Source organism: Otolemur garnettii, unplaced genomic scaffold (assembly GCF_000181295.1).
Source record: "Otolemur garnettii isolate 467f Iridium unplaced genomic scaffold, OtoGar3 scaffold00065, whole genome shotgun sequence".
Lineage (NCBI taxonomy): Eukaryota > Metazoa > Chordata > Mammalia > Primates > Galagidae > Otolemur > Otolemur garnettii.
In genome coordinates, this window is record NW_003852460.1 from 7,445,024 (window position 1) to 7,466,454 (window position 21,431).

The 21,431-nt window shown below is 44.6% G+C and overlaps 1 protein-coding gene across 2 annotated transcripts in view; it reads left to right on the top strand.

Annotated features, from left to right (window-relative positions):
- WWC3 (WWC family member 3) overlaps positions 1–21,431 on the top strand; it is a 146,305-nt gene that overhangs the window by 102,138 nt on the left and 22,736 nt on the right. For both annotated transcript variants that reach the window (XM_003793098.3, XM_023515070.1), the window contains exons 9-11: positions 8,212–8,454; positions 14,916–15,005; positions 15,772–16,337. In XM_003793098.3, coding sequence (XP_003793146.1) covers positions 8,212–8,454; positions 14,916–15,005; positions 15,772–16,337 — 899 coding nt within the window. The remainder of the gene's footprint in view (positions 1–8,211; positions 8,455–14,915; positions 15,006–15,771; positions 16,338–21,431) is intronic.

Genomic DNA, 21,431 nt, shown 5'->3' on the forward strand with positions numbered 1-21,431 from the left:
GTCTCAAACCTGTGAGCAATCCACCTGCGTTGGCCTCGCAGAGTACTGGGATTACAGGCATGAGCCACTGTGCTCAGCCACACTTGCTTTTTTAAATTGTACTGGCCTGTGGAAAGTGTGACAGAGATGGTGCTCTGCCTGGGATTAAAGAAAAATGGCCCCAAAGAGAGTTTCCAGAGGCTCATGCTAGGATTGAGGATTATTTAGAAGACAGATCTTGATTTTAACAATGAATTTGGTGCTTTTAATGGACTTTTAGCTGCTCAGAAACACCCCTGAAGTATTCTTGTCAGTGGAATCCTCAGTAGTGATCACAGTTCACTAAGTCACCGATAGCAGCCCCTCTGGGTTCTGGTCCCCTGGTGTGGTGGCTGGGCATGTCTCCCATCTCCTCTAAGTCGGTTCTCAGAGTTAAGGCTTGGCCAGTAAGGAAGAGCATGCCTAACTAGTAAACTACCCACCTGTCAGCCACACAATCCCCAGCAGCACTGGCAGGGCACTAGACGTTATACACCTTGTAGCATTGTCAGGACAACCTTATTCTCCCATCCCCTCCTTTGCCTCATCCTGGTAGACAGGTTGAAAGAGGATGAAAGTTAGGGAGGGTTAATGTATCAGATCAGGGATTTTATTACAATTGCTTTTTCTGAGTGTTTGTCAGGCTGCCTCTGAATGAGGCCCATGATTAGAACAAGAGAGACTTGGGAAGAGAGTGGCAACAAGCAGTTCTCTGGCAAGAACTAAATCTAGAAGAGATGTTAACATTCCAGGACCTGGTGACAAGCACCACAGCCAGACAGCATGATGGCTTTGAGGTCCTGTCCGAGGACTTTTCATTCCATCCCTTTGATCAGGTTGGTACACAAGCTCCTACACCCTCATGAGCATCACTGGGAAAGTGGTGTCCCCCCCACCCACCCACAGGACAGCATCATGTACCCTGTCCACCCAGCAAAGCATAAAAAAGAATATGTTGCTTTTTGTAGCATCATCAGCAAAGAATAATGTGCCCTTTCCCACTCTTTCATTCCAAGGCTATGAGCATAATGTGTCCTTTTCTTTTGTCCGGGTGGACTTTGATTATTTTAGCTCCACAATTCAGTGTTTGGTCTTTTGGTTCTACCACCTCCCCCTTGGATATCAGCCTCCCAGCTCTCATTTCTGAAATCATTTTACTCTGCAAAGTTTGGCTTCCTTACCGTATTATTTAGGGTCCTCGAGAGACACAGAACCAGTAGGAATGGGGGGTGGGGCTGGGAGGGAATGGAGACAGATTGCCTTATTACAGGAATTGGCTCATGTGATTCTGGAGGCCAGGAAGTCCCACCATCTACAAGCTGGAGACCCAGGAAATCTGTTGGTGTAACTAGTCCAAGTCAGAAGGCCTGAGAACCAGGGGGTGGGTGGTACTGGTGTAAGTCTTGGAGACTGAAGGCCTGAAAACCAGGAGCTGCAGTATCCAAAGGCAGGAGAAGGTGGATGTCCCAGCTGAAGAACAGAAAGAGAACGCACCCTTTCTCTACCTTTTTTGCTCTAATAAACCTCTCAGTGGGTTGTATGGTTCCTGCCCTTGTCAGAGAGGGCAGATCTTCTTTACTCAGTCACTGATTCAAATGCTAAACTCTCCCAGAAACATCCTCACAGACACAGCCAGAAATCATGTTTTAGCAGCTGTCTGGGCATCTTTTAGCCTAGGCAAGTTGACCCATAAAATGAGCCATCATGCGTGCCTGCCCTTTGCAGAGCAGGCTGTGCTTTGCCACTTCCAAAGTTTATGCACTTTAGGGAAGTCATTCCTTGTATAGCTATATTTGAGATTGTTTTTAAAATGTAGGAAATTATCAAAATACACAGTTCTGGACATTGAGGAATTTCATATGTATTCCTGTTTAAAAGAAGTTTATGGACATGGAACTCATAATTACAGGTGGTGGTATGATTTCTAGAGAATTCTCTGACCAGACCATCACTGTCGTGGTGATCAGTTTTGTGTTTTCATCACTGGGTCATATGCAGTGTACTAAAGGACTGCTTCCGTCTTTGGCTTCAGGAACATCTCTTCAGGTTCCCAAGGCAGACCTTATAATAGGAATGTTTTCACATTACTGGTTTAAAAAATTTAGAATTTCTTAAAGTGAAGTTGAAAGAGCAAGCCTTCTTGAAGCAATCCCAATGACGCAAATGGCTCCTTATTTTTAACCTAAGAGCACTTGTTCCAGAACTGTGCACAAACTGTAGCTGTTACCATAGAAACACTCATTCTGGATAAGAACAAAACATTTGGTCCATCCAGTTTCTCTGCGTCTTAGTTTTTGTTGCCAGGATCAGTCCTGCTGTTCATCAGTTGTCAGGAATCAGTGTAGTGTTATAATTGTAGTTGAATTTGATCAGTCACGTGGATTTTTTTCCCCTTCATTTCTCAAGTGACTGGATCTGGGTTTGGGGAGTTGGAAGACAGATGTGAGAAACAAGGAAAAGCATCTTTGCCATGTAACTCCCACCTTCCCCATTTGGGTCAAGGTGAAGAGCCTTGTAGACCAGGTGTCCTCAAACTACGGCCCGTGAGCCACATGCGGCCCACCTAGGACATTTATTCAGCCCGCTGGGTGTTTTTGCCGCCTCTGCCTGTCCTGCTTAGCAGCTGACTCTTCCCGGGCCCGCAGTCCGGCCCTCCAAGGGTCTGAGGGACAGTGAACTGGCCCCCTGTTTACAAAGTTTGAGGACCCCTGCTGTAGATTTTCTGCTTTTTATTTATTTAAAGAAATTGCCCTGTGGCCAAGTGTCATGGTATGTCTCTGTAGTCCAGCCACTCAAAGCTGAGGCAAGAGGATCACTTGAGCCCAGAAGTTTGAGACCAGCCTAGGTCCCTCTCTCAAAAACAAACAACACCCCCACCCCCACTCACAAAGAGATTGCTCTCTGAAGATCTGTGCATTCCAAGGGAAGAAGGTGTTAGGGCAGAGAAGCTGAAGACAGGGCAGGGTATTAGTATATTAGCAGAGCCTTCTTCTTCTTCTTCTTTTTTTTTTTTTTTGAGACAGAATCTCAAGCTGTCACCTTGGGTAGAGTGCTATAGGGTCACAGCTCAGAGCAACCTCAAACTTGTGGGCTCAAGTGATTCTCTTGCCTCAGTAAGAGGCAAGTAACTGGGACTACAGGTGTCTGCCACAACGCCCAGCTATTTTTTTTTCTTCTGGGACTACAGGTGTCTGCCACAACGCCCAGCTATTTTTTTTTCTTCTGCAGTTGTCATTGTTGTTTTAGCAGGCCTGGGCTGGGTTTGAACCTGCCAGCCTCAGTGTCTATGGCTGGTGCCCTACCCACTGAGCTACGGGAGCCACCTTAGTGGAACCTTCTTATACCACATAGTCTAGAGTTAAGACTTGAATTTCCAACAAAGAGTTGAGTGGGTGCTGGTTTATCAATACTTGATAACCCAAAATGATTCCATTATTTTTCTGACTTAAATCTCAGCTGACAATTTTATTTATTTATTTTTATTTGTATATATTTATGAAGTACAAGTGCAGTTTTGCTATGTTAATATATTGCATTAAGGTGAAGTCAGGGTGCTTTCCATTTAAGTGGATATTTACAAAAAGGAAACTAGGAGAAAGCATAAAAATTATCAAACCTGTAGCCATAATTGAAATCTGAAAGCATGGGGCTGTAACCTGACACCACATCCTAGAATATGGCATTGTGATGTGTCTCAGTCACCATCAGGGGGGACTGTGGGTTGCTTGCAGTTCTGTTTGCTATTCCAGAAAGCAGGTTTATAGGAACATGAGACATTATATATAGCAGAGAGCAGATTTTAGGTATAAATTCAAATTATTGGGGCTTACTCTTGACAGGGCTCAGAAATTTTTATTATTAAAAGTTGAAGGGCCAGTGTGGTGGCTCATACCTGTAACCCTAGCACTCTGGGAGGCCGAGGTGGGAGTTTGATACCAACCTGAGCAAGAGGGAGACCCTGTGTCTATTAAAAATAGAAAAATTAGGCTCGGCGCCTATAGCTCAACCGGCTAAGGCGCCAGCCACATACACCTAAGGTGGCGGGTTCGAATCCCCAGCCCGGACCCGCCAAACAACAATGACAGCTGCAACCAAAAAATAGCCGGGCGTTGTGGCGGGCGCCTGTGGTCCCAGCTACTTGGGAGGCGGAGGCAGGAGACTCGCTTGAGCCCAGGAGTTGGAGTTTGCTGTGAGCTGTAATGCCACGGCACACCACCCAGGGGGACAGCTTGAGGCTCCATCTCAAAAAAAAAAAAAAATAGAAAAATTAGCTGGGTGCTGTGGTAGGTGCCTGTAGTCACAGCTAATTGGGAGGCTGAGGCAGAAGGATCACTTGAGCTTAGGAGTTTGAAACCAGCCTGAGCAAGAGCACAACTCCATCTCTACTAAAATTAGAAAAACTAGCTGGGTTTTGTGGTGGGCGTCTGTAGTCCCAGCTACTCTGGAGGCTGAGGCAGGAGAATCACTTGAACCCAAGAGTTTGAAGTTGCTGTGAGCTATGTTACCATAGTACTCTACACAAGGTGGCAGGGTAAGACTGCAAAATAAAAAAAAATTCATATTTTTCCCAGAAAAAATGCAAATGATATTTAAAATTTCCATGTGAACTTTGAGGACCTGAAGAATTTCTGTAGCAAAAATGCAGGTTTCTATTCATGGTTTAATGGTGCTTGAGTAACAGAAAAGGTGTTTGGGCAAAAATTACAAGGGAAAAATGATTCATATTTTACATCTGTCTGTGTTAGACCTGCTCAGGGACTAGAATTTGGAAATTCCATAATAAATATGAAAACTGGATGCTTGATTGAGCATTTGCTTTCATTTCTTCACTATCAGGGCACAGGGACATATATTTTAAAGCTTTTAAAGGCATTTGTGCGAGAGTGCCATACAGGCCATAAAATATATTACCTATCAAAACAGGAATCACTAAAGACTATAGCTGACTTGTAGGGAAAAAACCCTTTATAATTTTAGGTTTCTCTCAGCTCTCTTTGTAAATGATCTTGGGAAAAGGTTTTTTATTATTATTATTTTTTAACTTTAATAATGACCTTGTTTTGCTTCCATGTATTTAATTTCACTGAAATGATATTTCAAAGAAAAGCTTTTCTGGAAATTGTTTTTCCTTTAAAACTCAGAATTGGAACAATGGCACTCACACCAGTGGAGTTCCAACCAGCAGATCAGCCCTTTGGCAGGAATGTAGAAGAAGACACATCGAAACTCAGTACATCTGTGTTTAGCCTCAGCCAGGAAGTCTGTTTCTTTAAGTAAACCTAACATACTAAAGATACTCCCCGCAGATGGCTCCTTTCTGGTCCACAGCAAGGTAGACAGGGCATAGTGTTTTAAAGTCTTGTCTATCCCATGGGGATGTAGGAGCCATCTATCATTGAAGGAATCCTTCCAGAGCTTCTGCCTTCCAGTACAAACAGACAGATGTGCGTCTCTAGACCTAGCTGAAGCAGGTCTGAAATGTCCCTACTCAGAGTACAGAGACAGAGAAAGAAATTACACTTTCCAATATATGCCAGCATTCTTCTAGATTCACATATAGCTCTAAAATGAACATGTGGTCGTTTGCATTGTTGTGAAATTTTATTATTAAAACACGATTCTTAAGCACAGAAACGTTTGTGTAGTTCAGCACAGCTCAAACCACATTTCCATATGGGTCGTAAGTGGTCAACCTTGTCCAGATTTTGTTTCTGCTGCAGAGGTCATCCCTTGCCATATGTCCTTATATAGTTTTCCTGCCAGCTGTGGAAAGTTACAGTACATGGTTTAATTTTGGCTGCTGTTCTGTTTCTTCATGCCCACAGTGGGCAGGCCTTTTGAAACTTGCCCTTTGTCTTTCCCTCCTATAATTCATTTTATTCCCTTCATTCTTTTTTTTCTGATGCTGTGTATTACTTGAGATTTTCCTAGAAAGGGTGTCATGATCTACAATTGGATCTTCTGCCACCCTTGGAACTTGAATTCCTTGTAGACCAGCAGCTGACGTAGAGCTAGGTGCGTCAAATGAAATCTTTTTTTTTTTTTGAGACAGAGTCTCACTATGTCACCCTTGGTAGAGAGCTGTGGCGTCACAGCTCACAGCAACCTCAAACTCTTGGGCTTAAGCGATTCTCTTGCCTCAGCCTCCCAAGTAGCTGGGCCCACAGGCATCCGCCACAACACCCGGCTATTTTTTTGTTGCAGTTGTTTAGCTGGCCTGGGCCAGGTTCGGAGCCATCTAATGGAATCTTGATCTCCTCACATTTAAACCTCAAAAGGAGTGCTTTTAAAAATATGTCTGTATGAAATATATAACAATTTGTATAAGTAGAAAACGATCTGTCTGACTTTAGCTAGGCTGAGATAGACTTTCCTTTGGGTCAGATAAATTGAAATATCTGATTTAGCACTAACTTATTTATTGATGGGTCTGCTTGGAGTATATTTTCCTTGGGTTTCAGTTATATGACTGCCATAAATTTTAATTACACTAATTAGACATAGGTGGATGCCTAAGCTCAGTTGGATTCCTAACCCTGTTCAGCTGCCTGTGTCATTAGTTTTTTTTAGTGACATGATTTGGCACCATTTTCCAACACTTTCCCAGAAATTAGTTTTAAGTTAGAAAATAACTTGTCTAATAAGGCTACTGACATTCAACTAGTTTCTTTACCTTTTTGGAGAATTGGACTTGAGTAAAGTGCATAAATTAAAACTATAACTTGTATATACTTTTCTTTTCCTGTGAGTTTTCCGACTGGTTTGATAACCTAGAGAAGGAGATGTGCCCCATCCTTCAGCCAGGCTGATGAATCCTTGTGCTCATGTCTGTCTAGTTTAGGTGGAGCCTGGCCTGGTGCAGGGCTGAGCATCAGGTTTTAACATGTGCAAGGCCAGTCAATTGGGGGTATCCACATGGAGCACAGTGTTGAGAAGAATTCTGAGGACCCAGCAGGCAGGAAGCCAGCCTTTATTAGCACCATGCACCTGGGCACAGGAGGGGGTAGTCTCAGGACCACTCTGGCCCTGCAGTTGCCATGCCTGTTTTAGTGAGGAGCATTACAGCAGTGCCCAGTGCAAACCCCTAAGAACACCAAGGTCAATTAGCAACCACCAAGCCAGGCTGCAGGGGAGGCAGCTGTGTCTTGAGAGCAGTTGGTATCTAACATGAACGTGCATCAGAAGCACCTAGCACCTGGAGGGTTTGTCACAACCCAGATTGGTGGACTCTGTTCCCAGAGTATTGGATTCAGCAGGTCTAGGGTGGGACCTGAGACTTGGATTTATAACAAGCTCCTGAGACTGCTAGTCTGGGGACCCTACTTTGAGGATTGCTAGCTTAGGGGCTTTAGGGCTGTGTCTGTACGTGCCTAGCCCTTCCTCTGTCACTGCTCTCTGTGACCTCAGAGAGGTGTTTGGATTTTGTTTGGGGGCTATTTCACTTCATCTGCATTTAGCAACACCTCAGGACACAAAAAGTGTCTGTTTGGCCCAGCAAACACTTAGAAATTTAGGGGCATGGAAACTGACAAGAGTTTTTTTTCTCTCCTTAAGGGTTATAGTGCCAGTGCTTTTGGTGAGGTTGACTGGTTTGCGTCCGTCTGGATTATCTCACACCAACATCCAGGCTCAGGGGGCTGCCTCTCCATGTATTTGCAGGAGTGTGTGTTCACTTTTCCATGTGCTCACCTTTTGTTGAGTACTTGATCTCTGCACTCTGATGCAGGGAGAAGCTCACAAAACCAGAAAACCTGGAGCATTGAGTTTCAGAGGCTCTCTTTAGAAGCTGAGTTAATGAATCTGTTTGTCTCTTGTTATTTTCTCAAGGTTGCTGTCAGCAGTTATGCATAGCCAAGAAGGCAGGAAGCCTGCAGCACTGATGAGATTGGCAACTGATGAGATTGGGTGGGGAGATGGGATGCAGCAGCCCAGAGTATGGGTGCACTGAGGGCCGCTAGGCTTTCTGGCAGTTCTTTAAAACAGGCATGATGTTATTATCACCTTGGATCTCAAGTTAAGGGAGATTATGCACCAATATTATGACCATCCATTTTCAAATCCTCTTAAGTTTAAGGCTCACTAGGTGCGGAGTGAGTATACAGAATCTGAGCGACAGTGCTGAGAATGTGTGAAGATGGATTTTTCAATCTGTTCATTTTCCTGTTTCTCTCTCCCTCTCCCTCTCTCTCTCAGAGTTTCGAACATCCAGCAGCAGCTGGCCCAGCTTGAAAACGAGTCCTGGCCCGGCATGGCGGAGGCCGACAGGGACCGGCTGCAGCTCATCAAAGAGAAGGAAGCCCTGCTCCAAGACCTGCAGCTCATCATCCAGCAGCGGCGCTCGGCGGAGGACGTGGGCCGCCTGGAGCAGGAGCGCAGGCGGCTAGAGGACGAGCTACAGCGCGCACGGGCCACATCTGCGCAGGGCGCTACGGAGAGGTGGGCAGGGTGGGTGGGCTTGTGTGGGGCCGAGGAGGGTCGTGATTATGACTCAGCCTGGCAGCTGTGGCCCATTGCCAAGTAGAGGCTGGGGGGAGGCTGGGAGCTCTCCCTCACAGGAGAGTGCTGCATTCTTGCAGGGAGCCAGCTGCCCCCCTCCGTGACGATCCTGGTGCTTGCTCAGAAGCGAGAGGTGATGGCAAAAGGGGAAGGAGCCGGGGAAAACAGTGCACCCTGCCTGCAGCCCACCCTCCGTCCTGTAGGTGTCTAGTGCTTCCTCCGCATGTGAGCATTTGCAGGACAGGCCTGGAGCAGGCTGGGGCTACACGCAAGAAGGTGGGGAGGTAGGTGGTGCTGCAGCTCTAGAGGGGACTCTGCTGCCTGGGGCAGTCCCTTTTGCTGACATGGCAGTGTTGGGAACGGGTACCTACTACTTTTATCTCTGACTTTGATACCAACCGGGAAAGCCTTCTTTTTCTTTTGCGCAGTAAGTCTGGTGTGGGCCTTTTTCCTTTGCCTCAAGGCTTTCTCATTGCTCTCGGCATTTGAAGCCTATGTGGTATCTTTTGTATTCTTTAGCACCAAGTTGTTCCACCTTTCATCGTGTGCCACATGTCCTGGTTTCCATGTGCTGTGTGTGATCTCAGATTGTGTCAAAGGCTGGGTCTGCTGTCCACACTTAACAGCTGATAGAAGTTTATCTGTGGATCCCTGCCAAGCTCGGGTGATCCCCCTCACATGTTGGTGCACTGGCTCCATCTCAGCATTCTCTACTTAGAGTGCAGTGGACACCTGAATGACATCATCTGTTCAGATGCTCCTATAACTAGTATCTCATCACATCACATAATTGTCCTCAGTGTCTGTGGGGTATTATGCTTGGCTAGTCATTGGTGATCTTTTTGGCCGATGACTCTGGCTTAGCATGAGGGGCTCCCAGCCGCCTTGGTTGGGGGGCACACCACGGTGTTCAGAGACTGAGTCAGATTTTGCCTGAGGTGACAGCATGCCCTGTCCACCCACTCAGAATAAACTGAGAGCTGATTCTGAGTCTGAAAAGGGAGTATACAACTGAAATTTTCTTCTGTGCTCTTGTGCGTTTGTGTTATTTTTAGTTAAACATTACCTTCTCTTCTGTCTTTGATGTTCTAGTGTGTAGGTTCTGTGTAGGAGGGCCTGGAATTCTGTTGGTTCTCTATTAAGGGGGTGGATTTCGTCCCACAAATGCTGTCTGTTCCTCAGGGTCTCTGCCCACACTCCTGACTGTGACAGTCCAGCATGCACGAGTTCTGTGGTCCTAGGGGACAAACCTGCAGGACCCGGTGGAGCCAGGGTTACCAGATGCTGGGACACCAAACCCAGACCAGCTTTGACAGAGACGGGAGTGTCTGGTGGGACCAGCCCAGGTGCTGAGTCCGGTCACTCAGCTCCTAACCGGATCAAATTGACCCAGGCGTGTTTCCTGAATCTACTGCTAAATGACCTGGGTGAAGGAGGAGCATACACATGTGCTAAGCACTTTCACACTCAGCACTTTTTTCCTGGGAGCATCTGTCTGTGACCTCTGCTGCACTGTGAGGAGGTGGTGCTCCACTAGCTCTTAGCACCCTGTGCCAGGTGGATGCAGGGCCCATCTCTCCATATCACTTCCCTTCATTTGAGGAGTGACTGAAGATTAGATGTGTGGGACCACATAGTAGGAGGCTTCCTCTGGCATAGGCTGGGGGTTTAGAAGGAGACCCAGTATGGGCCAGGTGGGAAGGGACTGATTTTGCATCTTAAGACTGAGATATGGCAGTTGTACAACCGGGGCCATCAATTTGCCCCTCTCAGCTTCAGTATCATCATTGTCAAATGGCAAGTGCCAGGTAGATAGTGAGTGTCACTGTGGGTTGGAGAGCTGCAGATCCTGGTCAGGCCTCAAGCCTCCTGCCAGTGGCTGAGGACACATAACAGGCGTGTGCTCTGCTCTGGCTGGTATCTTTTACTTATTTATTTTTTTTGAGACACAGTCTGACTGTGTCACCCTTGGTAGAGTGCTATGACATCACACCTCACAGCAACCTCAAACTCTTGGGCTTAAGCAATTCTCTTGCCTCAGCTTCCCAAGTAACTGGGACTACAGGTGCCCGCCACAACGCCGAGCTATTTTTCTGTTGCAGTTGTCATTGTTGCTTAGCTGGCCCAGGCTGGGTTCCAAGCTGCCAGCCTCGGTGTATTTGGCCAGTGCCCTAACTACTGAGCTACGGGCACTGAGCCTCTGGCTGGTATCTTTGGAGGGAGATTGGATGTGTAGGACCACTCAGTGCACATCTCCCAGGGATATGGGAACAGGCATGGACTAACGCCCCAGCGTTCAGATGGTTTCAGTCAAGACTTAACAAATAACACCCTTTGTTGTTTGGCTGGAGTTAGGGTGTAGTGGGCTCTTATGCAAGATGCTGGTGGTCAACAGAGAACGTCAGGGCTCTATTGTGAGATGCCATCCTGAGAATTTCTCTCTCCAAAGACAAATACTTTTAATATTAATATGAGACTGATTATGAAAATGAAAGTTCTATCAAAAAGCAGAGATTTGTATTTTGTTAACCATGGAATCATATTTTCCTTCACAATTTAGTGACCTCTTTATAATAAAGTACTTTATCTAAAGGAAATAAAGACAATAAATTAGGCTTTATATTTTCTTTATCTGTTAGCTTGTCTTTTAGACTTCTCTTTATAGCAATGGTTCTTAACATTCTTTGAAGTTCATCTCTTTTGAAGTAGGGGCACAGGCTATCTACTTTGGGGGTTGAGCCCTGGCCAGTTTTCTGCGAAGGTTTAACCTAAGGCCCTTTTCTTTTCCTTCTTTGTTTATTTATTTGCAGTTTTTGGCCAGGGCTGGGTTTGAACCTGCCGCCTCTGGCATATGGGGCCAGTGCCCTACCCTTTTGAGCCACAGGCGCCGCCCCTCTTTGTTTTTTTAATTGCGACAAAGTCTCACTTTGTCACTCTCTGTAGAAGCCGGTTGTGTCATAGATCTCAGCAACCTCAAACTCTTGGGCTCAAGCAATTCTCTTGCCTCAGCCTCCCTAGCAGCTGGGACTACAGGCACCTGCCACAATGCCCGGCTAATTTTTATTGTTGTTTAGCAGGCCCCGGGCTGGTTCAAACCTACCAGCTCCAGTTCATGTGTCTAGTGCTCTAACCACTTAGCTACAGGCACCCAGTCCCTTTTTTGTTGGAAAAATGTGTACAATAGTAAGGCAGATAGTTAAGACTCCTGTTTTAGCAATATATGTTCCAGATTTTAGATGTCATGACTAAAGACAATCTGAAATTGTACTATACATAAAAATGTGTCTACATGTACTATATATGAAAATAGAGAGTGCATGGATGGATGTAGTAATGTGTTGGAAAGCCTACCTTGGTCACTCAAGAGTGGAGCCAATTATCAGTAAGAACTCAATTTAGATTTTATTAATTTGGAATTTGAGCTAATAAAATTCAGATTTGTTCGGAATTTATGAAAAAACATTAAGAAAAAAGCCTTGTACTAAGCTTGGGCAAATTCCCTACAACAAATCTCTTTCTGGGTCTGATTGGTGTTTACAATAGGACATGCTCTGCTGGTGTTGTCCCTGCCCCTAGAATCCTCTGTGACCTAATAGTGTCCCTGTGGTAATGAGAGTGTTGTACTGGGAGTGGGTTTGGAAGCCCCTCAGTGTACACATACTGACAGCCGAATCACATAGCAGGAGGTGGGGCAGGGCAACATCTTGGCAACCTGGCTTGGCTTTGGTTTCAAGCCAACTTGACCAGCTTTGAACTTGCATAGTTGAGGCAAGGTTCTTTTACTTCTTGAGTGCCATTTTCCTCATCTGTAAAGTAGGGATAGAATCAAATGAGTAGTAAGCAATGAGATGAGACATGCAAAGTGGCTGGCTTTATGAAGTGCTCGGTAGCACTGTCTGTGCCTTCTATAAGTTTATACAGCTCTTCTGGTGTGACATACAAAAATCCACTCGAGAACTTTAGAATTGCTTTTTAAAAGTTATTTTCATTTGTATAACATATTAGTTAAAATGTTTTCCATAAAATTTAAAATATTATATGTAAGTAGAATCTTAGAAAATTCTACTCATTAAACTTCATTACAGCTGTTCTCAAAATTTCCGGTTCCTAAAAGGACCATCTTCCAGTGTTGAAATTACTGAGAACCAAAGAGAGCTTTTGTTTATGTGGACTTAATTGTCAGTATTTACTGATTAAGAAATTAGCACTGAGAAATTCTTTAAATATTTATTTACTAGGCTCGGCACCTGTGGCTCAAGTGGCTAAGGCGCCAGCCACACACACCTAAGGTGGTGGGTTTGAATCCAGCCCGGACCTGCCAAACAACAATGACAGCTGCAACCAAAAAATAGCCAGGCATTGTGGCGGGCGCCTGTGGTCCCAGCTACTTGGGAGGCGGAGGCAGGAGACTCGCTTGAGCCCAGGAGTTGGAGGTTGCTGTGAGCGTGATGTCACAGCACTCTACCCAGGGGGACAGCTTGAGGCTCTGTCTCAAAAAAAAAAAAATTAATTACTAAAGATAACAATAAAATCCCCATTATGTGTTAATATGAATAACATTTTTATGACTGATAACTTTTTTGAAACAAAAAAATGTAGTGAAATGAGGGGTATTGTTTTATATTTCTATCACTCTGTTTAGAGCCTTGGGTAATGCTGGGGCATTCAGCCTGCCGTGATAGGTCATCTAGAGGGATTTGTAAGGAGCTTGTTGCCTATGGCTATGCAGCTAGAAGAGGGTCCGTCACAAGAGCCCTGTAAGCCTTGGGATCCCAAGGGGGTCTCTGGACCACACTTAGAAAACCATCAGTTTTTTAGGCTCTGTGCCCATAGCACAGTGGTTACGGCGCCAGCCATATGCACGAGGCTGGTGGGTTCAAACCTGGCTCTAGCCAACTAAACAACAATGACAACTACAACAAAAAAATAGCTGGGCATTGTGGTGGGTGCCTGTAGTCCCAGCTACTTGGGAGGCTGAGGCAAGAGATTCACTTAAGCCCAAGAGTTTGAGTTGCTGTGAGCTGTAATGCCACAGCACTCTACCAAGGGTGACAGCTTGAGACTCTGAAAAAAAAAATTAGGAAAACCATCAGTTTTAATACATGATATTTAACTTAAAAAAATCGGATAAAAGTCATTTGGGTAGTGGCTTTAGTTATACCAATATTTGTTGGAGTGGAAGATATTGGGGTCCCCTGAACCAGAGTATAAAGGAGCAGGGCACATTTTACTGTCATGCCAGCAGAGCTTCATATGGCACTATTTGGAGTTCTCTTAGCATCTGAGAGAAACAAAGACACATTAGAATTGATGGTTTGTCACTCAAATTCAGACAGGCTTATCTTCCTTCTAAATGTCAGGGATATATCCATTTTCTTTATTGGTGAGAGATATTCTCTGTCTATCACTTGTTATTTGCTATATATTATTTGTGCAGCATTAGTTCTCTAAGCTAAAAATTGTGGACTCCATTTTTATAGGTAATGAAACTAATGGCTCAGAGAGGGCAAGACATTTGTCCAAGGCCACACAGCTTGTGAGTGGGCAAAGTGGGACTCTGAATCTCGGGCTGCCCCGGTTGCCTGTCTATTTCTGGTTTTCTCTTGACATTCCCTCCTCCCTGTTGGTACAAAGAATAATGTTTTAAGGGCGTCTACTGTGGCCCGATGTTATAATGCCATTGTTTGGGTTTGTAAGCAAGGAGTGTTATATTCTAGAGACAAATGTATTTATTCCTGTACTCACTCTACAGCTGTTTATTAAGTGTGCTTATACATGCCAGTTCTATTCTAGGTGGTAGGCTTGATGGAATGGGGGAAAATGTTTATTCTAGAAAATTATAAAGTGGAAAAAAGCAAACAGAAGGAAAAAATTACTTCTAACCTCATGACCTTGAGACAGCCAAAGCTACTATTTTGTTTCTAATTTTTTAATTCTGTAGATTTTAGAATTGCATTTACTTTTGCCTAGAAGGGGGCCTAGGAAGAGGGAATCTGATTTGTTCCAAGAAATCCTACATGCTCTGCATTTGAACCTGTTTTCTAGGCTAGTCATCTGTTACTCTATCCACCAATCTTCCCATCCACAACACCCACCTACCCAGCCGTTTAGCCACCTACTCATCCATACACCCATCCATCCATCTGCCGTGGTTCACCCACCCACTCACTCCCATGGATTGAGCTTCCACAGTGTGGCAGGCCCTGCTCCAGGGGCCAGAGATATATTTTTCAAACAGGATAAAAACAGCCTGTTATCTTAGTACTGAGGGCCCAGATACTTTTAGAATTGTTAGTCATGCCAACCAAAATCAATTGTGGGAGTTTATAGTTGAGTGTCTTGTTATGAAAATATGCTGCCTATCTTTCAAATCCACTAATTATCTGGTTTTTTTCCCACAGGATTCTCCTTCAGGAAAAAAGAAATTGTCTGCTTATGCAGCTAGAAGAAGCCACCCGCTTAGCATCCTATCTCCAGTCCCAGTTGAAAAGGTGGGTGGATTCCTTTAAAAGAGAAACCTGCACTGGATCATCATGTTACAGTGACATGTGCATGAAGTTCGCAGCACTTTTTAGCTTGGAGTTTGTCCTACTGGAATGTGGAACCTGAAGTGGTGTTAAACACAGAATGGAAAAGTGGATACTTTAGATTTTTAAGATACTAAGGCACGTACGATTCAAGGAATATGAGGAGCATCAAATTTGGCTTCAGAATAAATAGCAAGCCTGAAGTCAAATCTATCCAAGGATTTTGTAATTTCATCAATAGCTTCAGGAGTGTGCATGTATACATGCCCACATTTTTAATTATTTTTTTAAGGATATGAATATCTTTAAGATGAGTAAGATCTAGATGCTCCAGAATAGCTGTACTTACTGCAGTGGGAAGCATAGCGTAGAGGGATTTATCTGCATTATTTTCTCAATTATACCTCCTAACAATGTGGTCAGGTGGGAACTGTTGTCACCCCAGTCCCCAGGGAGCAAGGGTGGCTCAGAGAGATAGAGTAACTTGAGCAGGTGTGCCCCACTAATGTTCATTTGAGCTGGGATTTGAATTCAGACACCAGTCTTTGCTGTTGCCCTCTGCTCTCTACCATCAATCTAAAGAAACAAAGGAAGTCTCACTGAAGGCTCCACTTCAGATGCCCACGGGGGTTAGAGATGTGCTCAGTCCACTGGAGTGTGAGGCCGCCTGCTGCTCTGCTCGGGGTGTAGGCTGCGGTGTCTCTAAGATCGCGGGGCTCTGTCGTTTCAGCCTGTCTGCCAGCACCCTGACGATGTCCTCTGGGAGTAGCCGTGGGTCCCTGGCCTCCAGCCGAGGTTCACTTGCCTCCAGCCGCGGTTCCCTGAGTTCCATCAGCTTCACCGACATCTACGGCCTCCCACAGTACGAGAAGGCCGACGCTGAGTGCGGCCAGGTCCTGCGCTTCGACCTCATCCCCTTCGACTACCTGGGACGGGATGCCCCCTTCCCAGACCCCCCGAGCCACTCTGGCCTCCACAAGCAAAGGCGGTCCTTGGACACACCCCAGTCCCTGGCATCGCTATCCTCCCGCTCATCCCTGTCCTCTTTGTCGCCCCCAAGCTCACCCTTGGACACACCTTTCCTCCCGGCCTCCCGGGACTCGCCTCTGGCGCAGTTGACGGATGGTTTTGAGGTGCCAGGCCTGGGTACCCTGGACAGACTGCGGGCTCAGGCCTCTGCTTTGGGGGACGAAGATTTGCAGGCCACGGTGTCCCTTCAGCCTCGCGGATTCCCTGGGGATGGGGAAGGACCACACGAACGAGGACCCCAATTGGCCGGGGCTCCCATGGGTGGACGTAAGTGTTAATAGGTCCTCCTGGGAAGCAAGATTTCAATCCAGGGAAGAAATGGTGTATAACCATATTGATTCTGGCTGGCTTTTTGGGTACATAGTGAGCTCTAAATTTAGGACTATTTGGTGAGATTAGGAATACATCTGCTCTAGTCTTTCTAATCTATGTTGGGGAAAGACAACTGAAATTCACACAGTATTTTCTATGTATTTTTTTGGTTTTTGGAATGTACTTAATTATTTAAAACTAGGGTAAGGCCCACACAGTCTTCCACATTCAGAGGATGATGAAGATGTATTAGTGCCTTAGTGAATCTGCAAGCTGTGTGCCAACACGGGACGTTCTGTGTTTGCCTGCCTAAGACCTTTAGTGGACTGCTGTGTAGTGGTAGCCCAGTAGGAATCTCTACTTCCTTTGTTGCTTTGACTTCATCTCTTTATTTTTTGTCCTCCATTTTTTAAAAAAATGTTTTTGAGATAGGGTTTTTCTCTGTTGTTCAGGCTGGAGTGCCGTGGCATCATCAGAGCTCACTGCAACCTCACTCCTGGGCTCAAGTGATGCTCCTGCCTCACCCTCCTGAGTAGCTGGGACTACGGCTCCCACCACCATGCCTGGCTAATTTTTCTTTCTTTCTTTCTTTCTTTTTTTGTAAAGACAAAACCTCCTATGTTGTCCAGGCTGATCTCAAACTCCTGGCCTCAAGTTATCCTCCCCGCTCAGCCTCCCATAGTACTGGGACTATAAGCATGAGCCACTGCACCCAGCCTCTCATAGTTTTGAAGAATGTTACTCTTTCAAATGTAGAAGTGAAAACAATTGTGTAATTTCAAAAGATGTACCTGTGGGCATTGGTCATTTCTATCAAATCAATTTCTCTAGTAGTCTTCAAATTCTCTAGTAGTCTTCAAAACATGGAGCTTCATCTATGAGGTTGGTGTTAATTCAGCTCCTCCTTGATGCCACAATCTTTCAGCTTATAGCTCGCTAAGAAAACCAAACTATAGTTTGAGAGAATATTGACCTCATGTGTGTTTCTGAGCCAACACCTGGCAAGTTTAACTTCTTTCAATTTATTATTATTTTATTTATTTATTTATTTTAGAGACAGAGTCTCACTTTGTTGCCCTTGGTAGAGTGCTGTGGTGTCACAGCTCACAGCAACCTCCAGCTCTTGGGCTTAGGTGATTCTCTTGCCTCAGCCTCCCAAGGAGCTGGGACTACAGGCACACGCCAGCACACCTGGCTATTTTTTTTTGTTGCAATTTGGCTGGGGCTGGGTTTGCAGCCTACTAGGGAAATTGATTTGATAGAAATGACCAATGAACTACCACCCTCCATATATGGGGCCAGCGCCCTATTCACTGAGCCACAGGCGCTGTCCAGCTTCTTTCAATTTAAAGAGGATCAAGAACAAGCTCTCCCATTCCTGAAGTTCAGCTCATTTAATGAACTATTTTCACAGCAAAAATGTTTTAGATGCTCCATCTAGTCAAATGTTAGATAATTTGTATAGATCCTGGCTGCTATGTTGGATCTCAACCAGGAGTTTTTTGCCTCCTGCCCCTTGGGAACTGTTGGTAATGTCTGGAGACATTTTTGGTTGTCACAACTGGGGGAAGGGAGGTTTTGCTACAAGCATTTAGTGAGTAGAGGCCAAGGTATGCTGGTAAGCATTCTACCGTGCACAGTACAGTTCCACAACAAAGATGATCTAGCCCAAAGTGTCAGTGATGCTGAGGCTGAGCAACTCTGGTAACATACTATTGAGTATTTATGCAACAAAGGGTAGAAATAAAACTAGAATACAAAACCCAGACCGAGATCTTTTCCCTGTCCTGTCGACTGCTGGATGTACACATCCCTGGACTTGGCTGAGTCTTACCTTCCCTGCCCTTGACAATGGTTTCCTCCATTCACCACCATTCTGTTTCCCAGAAGATAGATCAATGAAGAGATTGAGAGATAGGCCAATGGGTAGATTGAAAAATAGACTGATTGGTCTATGGATTGATCTATCTATAAAACAGTAATCTGTGAGCACTTAACAGGTATAGCCAGAGGCAGTTATATTCTGGAGCTGCCTCAGGGCTTTCTGGCATCTCTATTATTTCAGTGTCTTTTCCTCTGTGTTTGCAAACATGCTTTGATATCCCCATATACACGGTTTCTGTAATTCTCACATACAGGTAACCTTTATTTGCTTTATTCTTTATAATCACAGAGTCTTTGCTCCATTTCACTTTTTTCATTCAGAAAATACACAATAAGGATTGAACTACACATCTGTCATTGCTTAAGCTTACTTTCCTCTTAGTTTCCCTTCTCTCCTTTCCCACCCACTTGTCTTTTAAGGATGAGAGTTAAAAATATCAGTCTGCTTATGCATGAAAAAGGCTCAAAGGCCACTTTGGGCCAGGGAAAAATAGGTTGGAAGGAAGAAGAGCAGACTTAATTTCTGATCCTGATACTGTAATTTTTCGTTCGCATTCTGTGGTAGACATTATTGGTTCATACTGCTTAGACTGGGGCACATTTGAATGCATGTTTAGACAAGGTAGATTATTGTATGACATTGGTGAATTCTTGTGTGACACTGCCATCTGGTATTGGATTTGTATATGATGCTAGTGGTGAATTCTGATGTTGCACTACCATCTGGTGGTGGATTTTAGCATGATGTTGGTTGTGAATTCTTGTGTTACACTGACATCTGGTGGTGAATTCTTATATGACAGTTGTGGTGGGTTTTTAAATGATACTGCCGCCTTGTGGTGTATTTTTGTAAGACATTGTTCTAAGGGCACACTGACTTATGTCCTTACATTAATGGGTTTTGTTGGGTCCTTCCAGAGGGCTAAGATGAAGGCATGGATACAGGGGCTCCTTGCTTCTCTCAATGCTTGTGGGAACTCCTGAGGCCAGAGTCATGGTAGCTTCATAAAGTTGAATCTTGGTACTCATCATATTACCCTACCCTGTCATTTATCAGTCATGTTAGAAATGGTACAGGCTAAGGTGAGCCCCCAGCAAACTTTAAGAAGATAAAATTTTAGTAAAATTAAAAATCAGAATTGCCCAAACCTTCAAAGCAAGCTTTGAATTATTTCTTCTATTGGGTTTAAACATCAATCAGAGGGGATAGAAAGCAGGACAGGGGTGGGTAATGTGCTGTAATCTAGAACATTTTTTACAGTTTTACTAGTTTTGTCTTCCTTGGATTTTAAGTCAGATGTGTCATGATTTTGAAAGACTTTCCTATTTTCATCTACCCATTAGTATTTGCTAATCAGAATCTGTAAAAATGTTCACTTTACTCATCTATTTATTGATGTTTTATTATGTTCATACTCTGTTAAAAAAAAAACTGTTGGCTTAAATTCCACAGGTTTTTCACTTTATGCTTTTTCTTTTTCTCTTTATCTCTTCTCATGCTGCTCGACAGAAACATTTACCGTAAGTGGCCTTGGAATCCCCTCCCCCCACACCTTTGTTGCTCAGGCTGTGGGCACATCTTTATGCCGTGAATTGATGTGTTTAGGGTGGTTAGAGTGTGTCCAAGAAGGGTGTATCTTCTAGCTTTACTTTGATGTAACTTGTCAATTGTCATTATCATTGTTACTTCAATAATATTCATAATGACTACTAAAAACTTTAGTTGTCTATTCCTTCTGTGTATTTGTTTCCAAAATTTCATGGTGTTTATTATTTTCTTTTCTTTTTTTTTTTCTTGTGAGACAGAGTCTTACTTTGTCACCCTCCTTAGAGTGCTGAAGTGTCATAGCTCACAGCAAACTTAGTCTCTTGGGCTCAAGTGATTCTTTTGCCCCAGACAATGCCTGGCTATTTTTAGAGACAGGGTCTCCCTCTTGCTCAGGCTGGTCTCAAACTCTTAAGCTCAGGCGATCCACCCGCCTCCGACTCCCAGAGTTCTGTGATCACAGGTGTGAGCCACTGTGCTTGGCCTTGTTTATTATTTTAATATGCCAACTTGCAGCTTTGTCTACAAGGTGATTTTCATTGTATATTTTTCCTTTTTATCAAACAGTGTTCATGTCCTTGGGACTTAGTGTCTATCTGTAATGATGAGCAGCTCAGAGACTTTTTAAATAAATGAGTGAAAGTTTTTTATGTCTTGCTTCATTGGCATTTCTCCCCATGGTCAACCTCATTGCCTTGAAGCCCAAGAGCAGACCCTGGGGATGTGTCCTGTGGGATCTTCACTGCGTTCTTCTACCCTAGGACAGTGTTTCCTCTCAGCAACTCCAGCTTCCTTTTGCTCTGTGAATTTGGTGACTCAACCCAGGCTTGATGAGGATTAATTCTTTAATTTCCTTTCTTTCTTCATTGATATCTATCATAAAGATGAGAGGGAGGCATGGTCAGAATTATACCACCAGCTCCGGTTAGCTACAGGCGCCTAGGATTGTTACTTATCGCTGTTTCCTTGGAGGCATTTCAAGCTACATCTGGGAACTATGCTGAGTGTCAGGATGGGGAATGGAAGGAGTAGTGGTCGATTTTGTTTGCTGGGGATTGATTCAGCAGAGTGGAAGGTTCCATTTGTAATTCAGGGCCAGGGATTTGGGGTCCCTGCACATGGCAAGAAGGAAGAGGAGGGCTGGCCTTGGGAGTTCTATCCTACAATTTGAAAACCAGCTTCCATTCCAGGGTGACAGGGAGAGAAGCAGATAATTCCCCCGGGCTTGGCATTGCAGATTTAGAAGGTTTGCTTGTGTCTCCAGGTGACTATAAGACCAATGGCCACAGGCCATCTGTTTTATATTCTGTTCAACATATCTGTGTTTAATTGTCGCGAATGATAATTTGGTGGAAAAGAGAGATGGCCATCCATGGACTCATCATTTCCCTCAACTTAGGAATGTACAGATGCCAAAGCTTGGAATTTATAGAGCTTAGATAGCCAAAGAGAAGTGCAGAGACCACAGAGGAATGCCTATTGTTACTGGCAGGCCTTGTGATGGCAGGGTGATGCTGAGTGGCACTGCCGGTCTTAGTTGTGTTCTAACCGTGTGTGTCCCTCTGTGAAGCAGTAGGACTTCTGTGCACATGCCCACATTTAGCGTAGAAAGATCATGT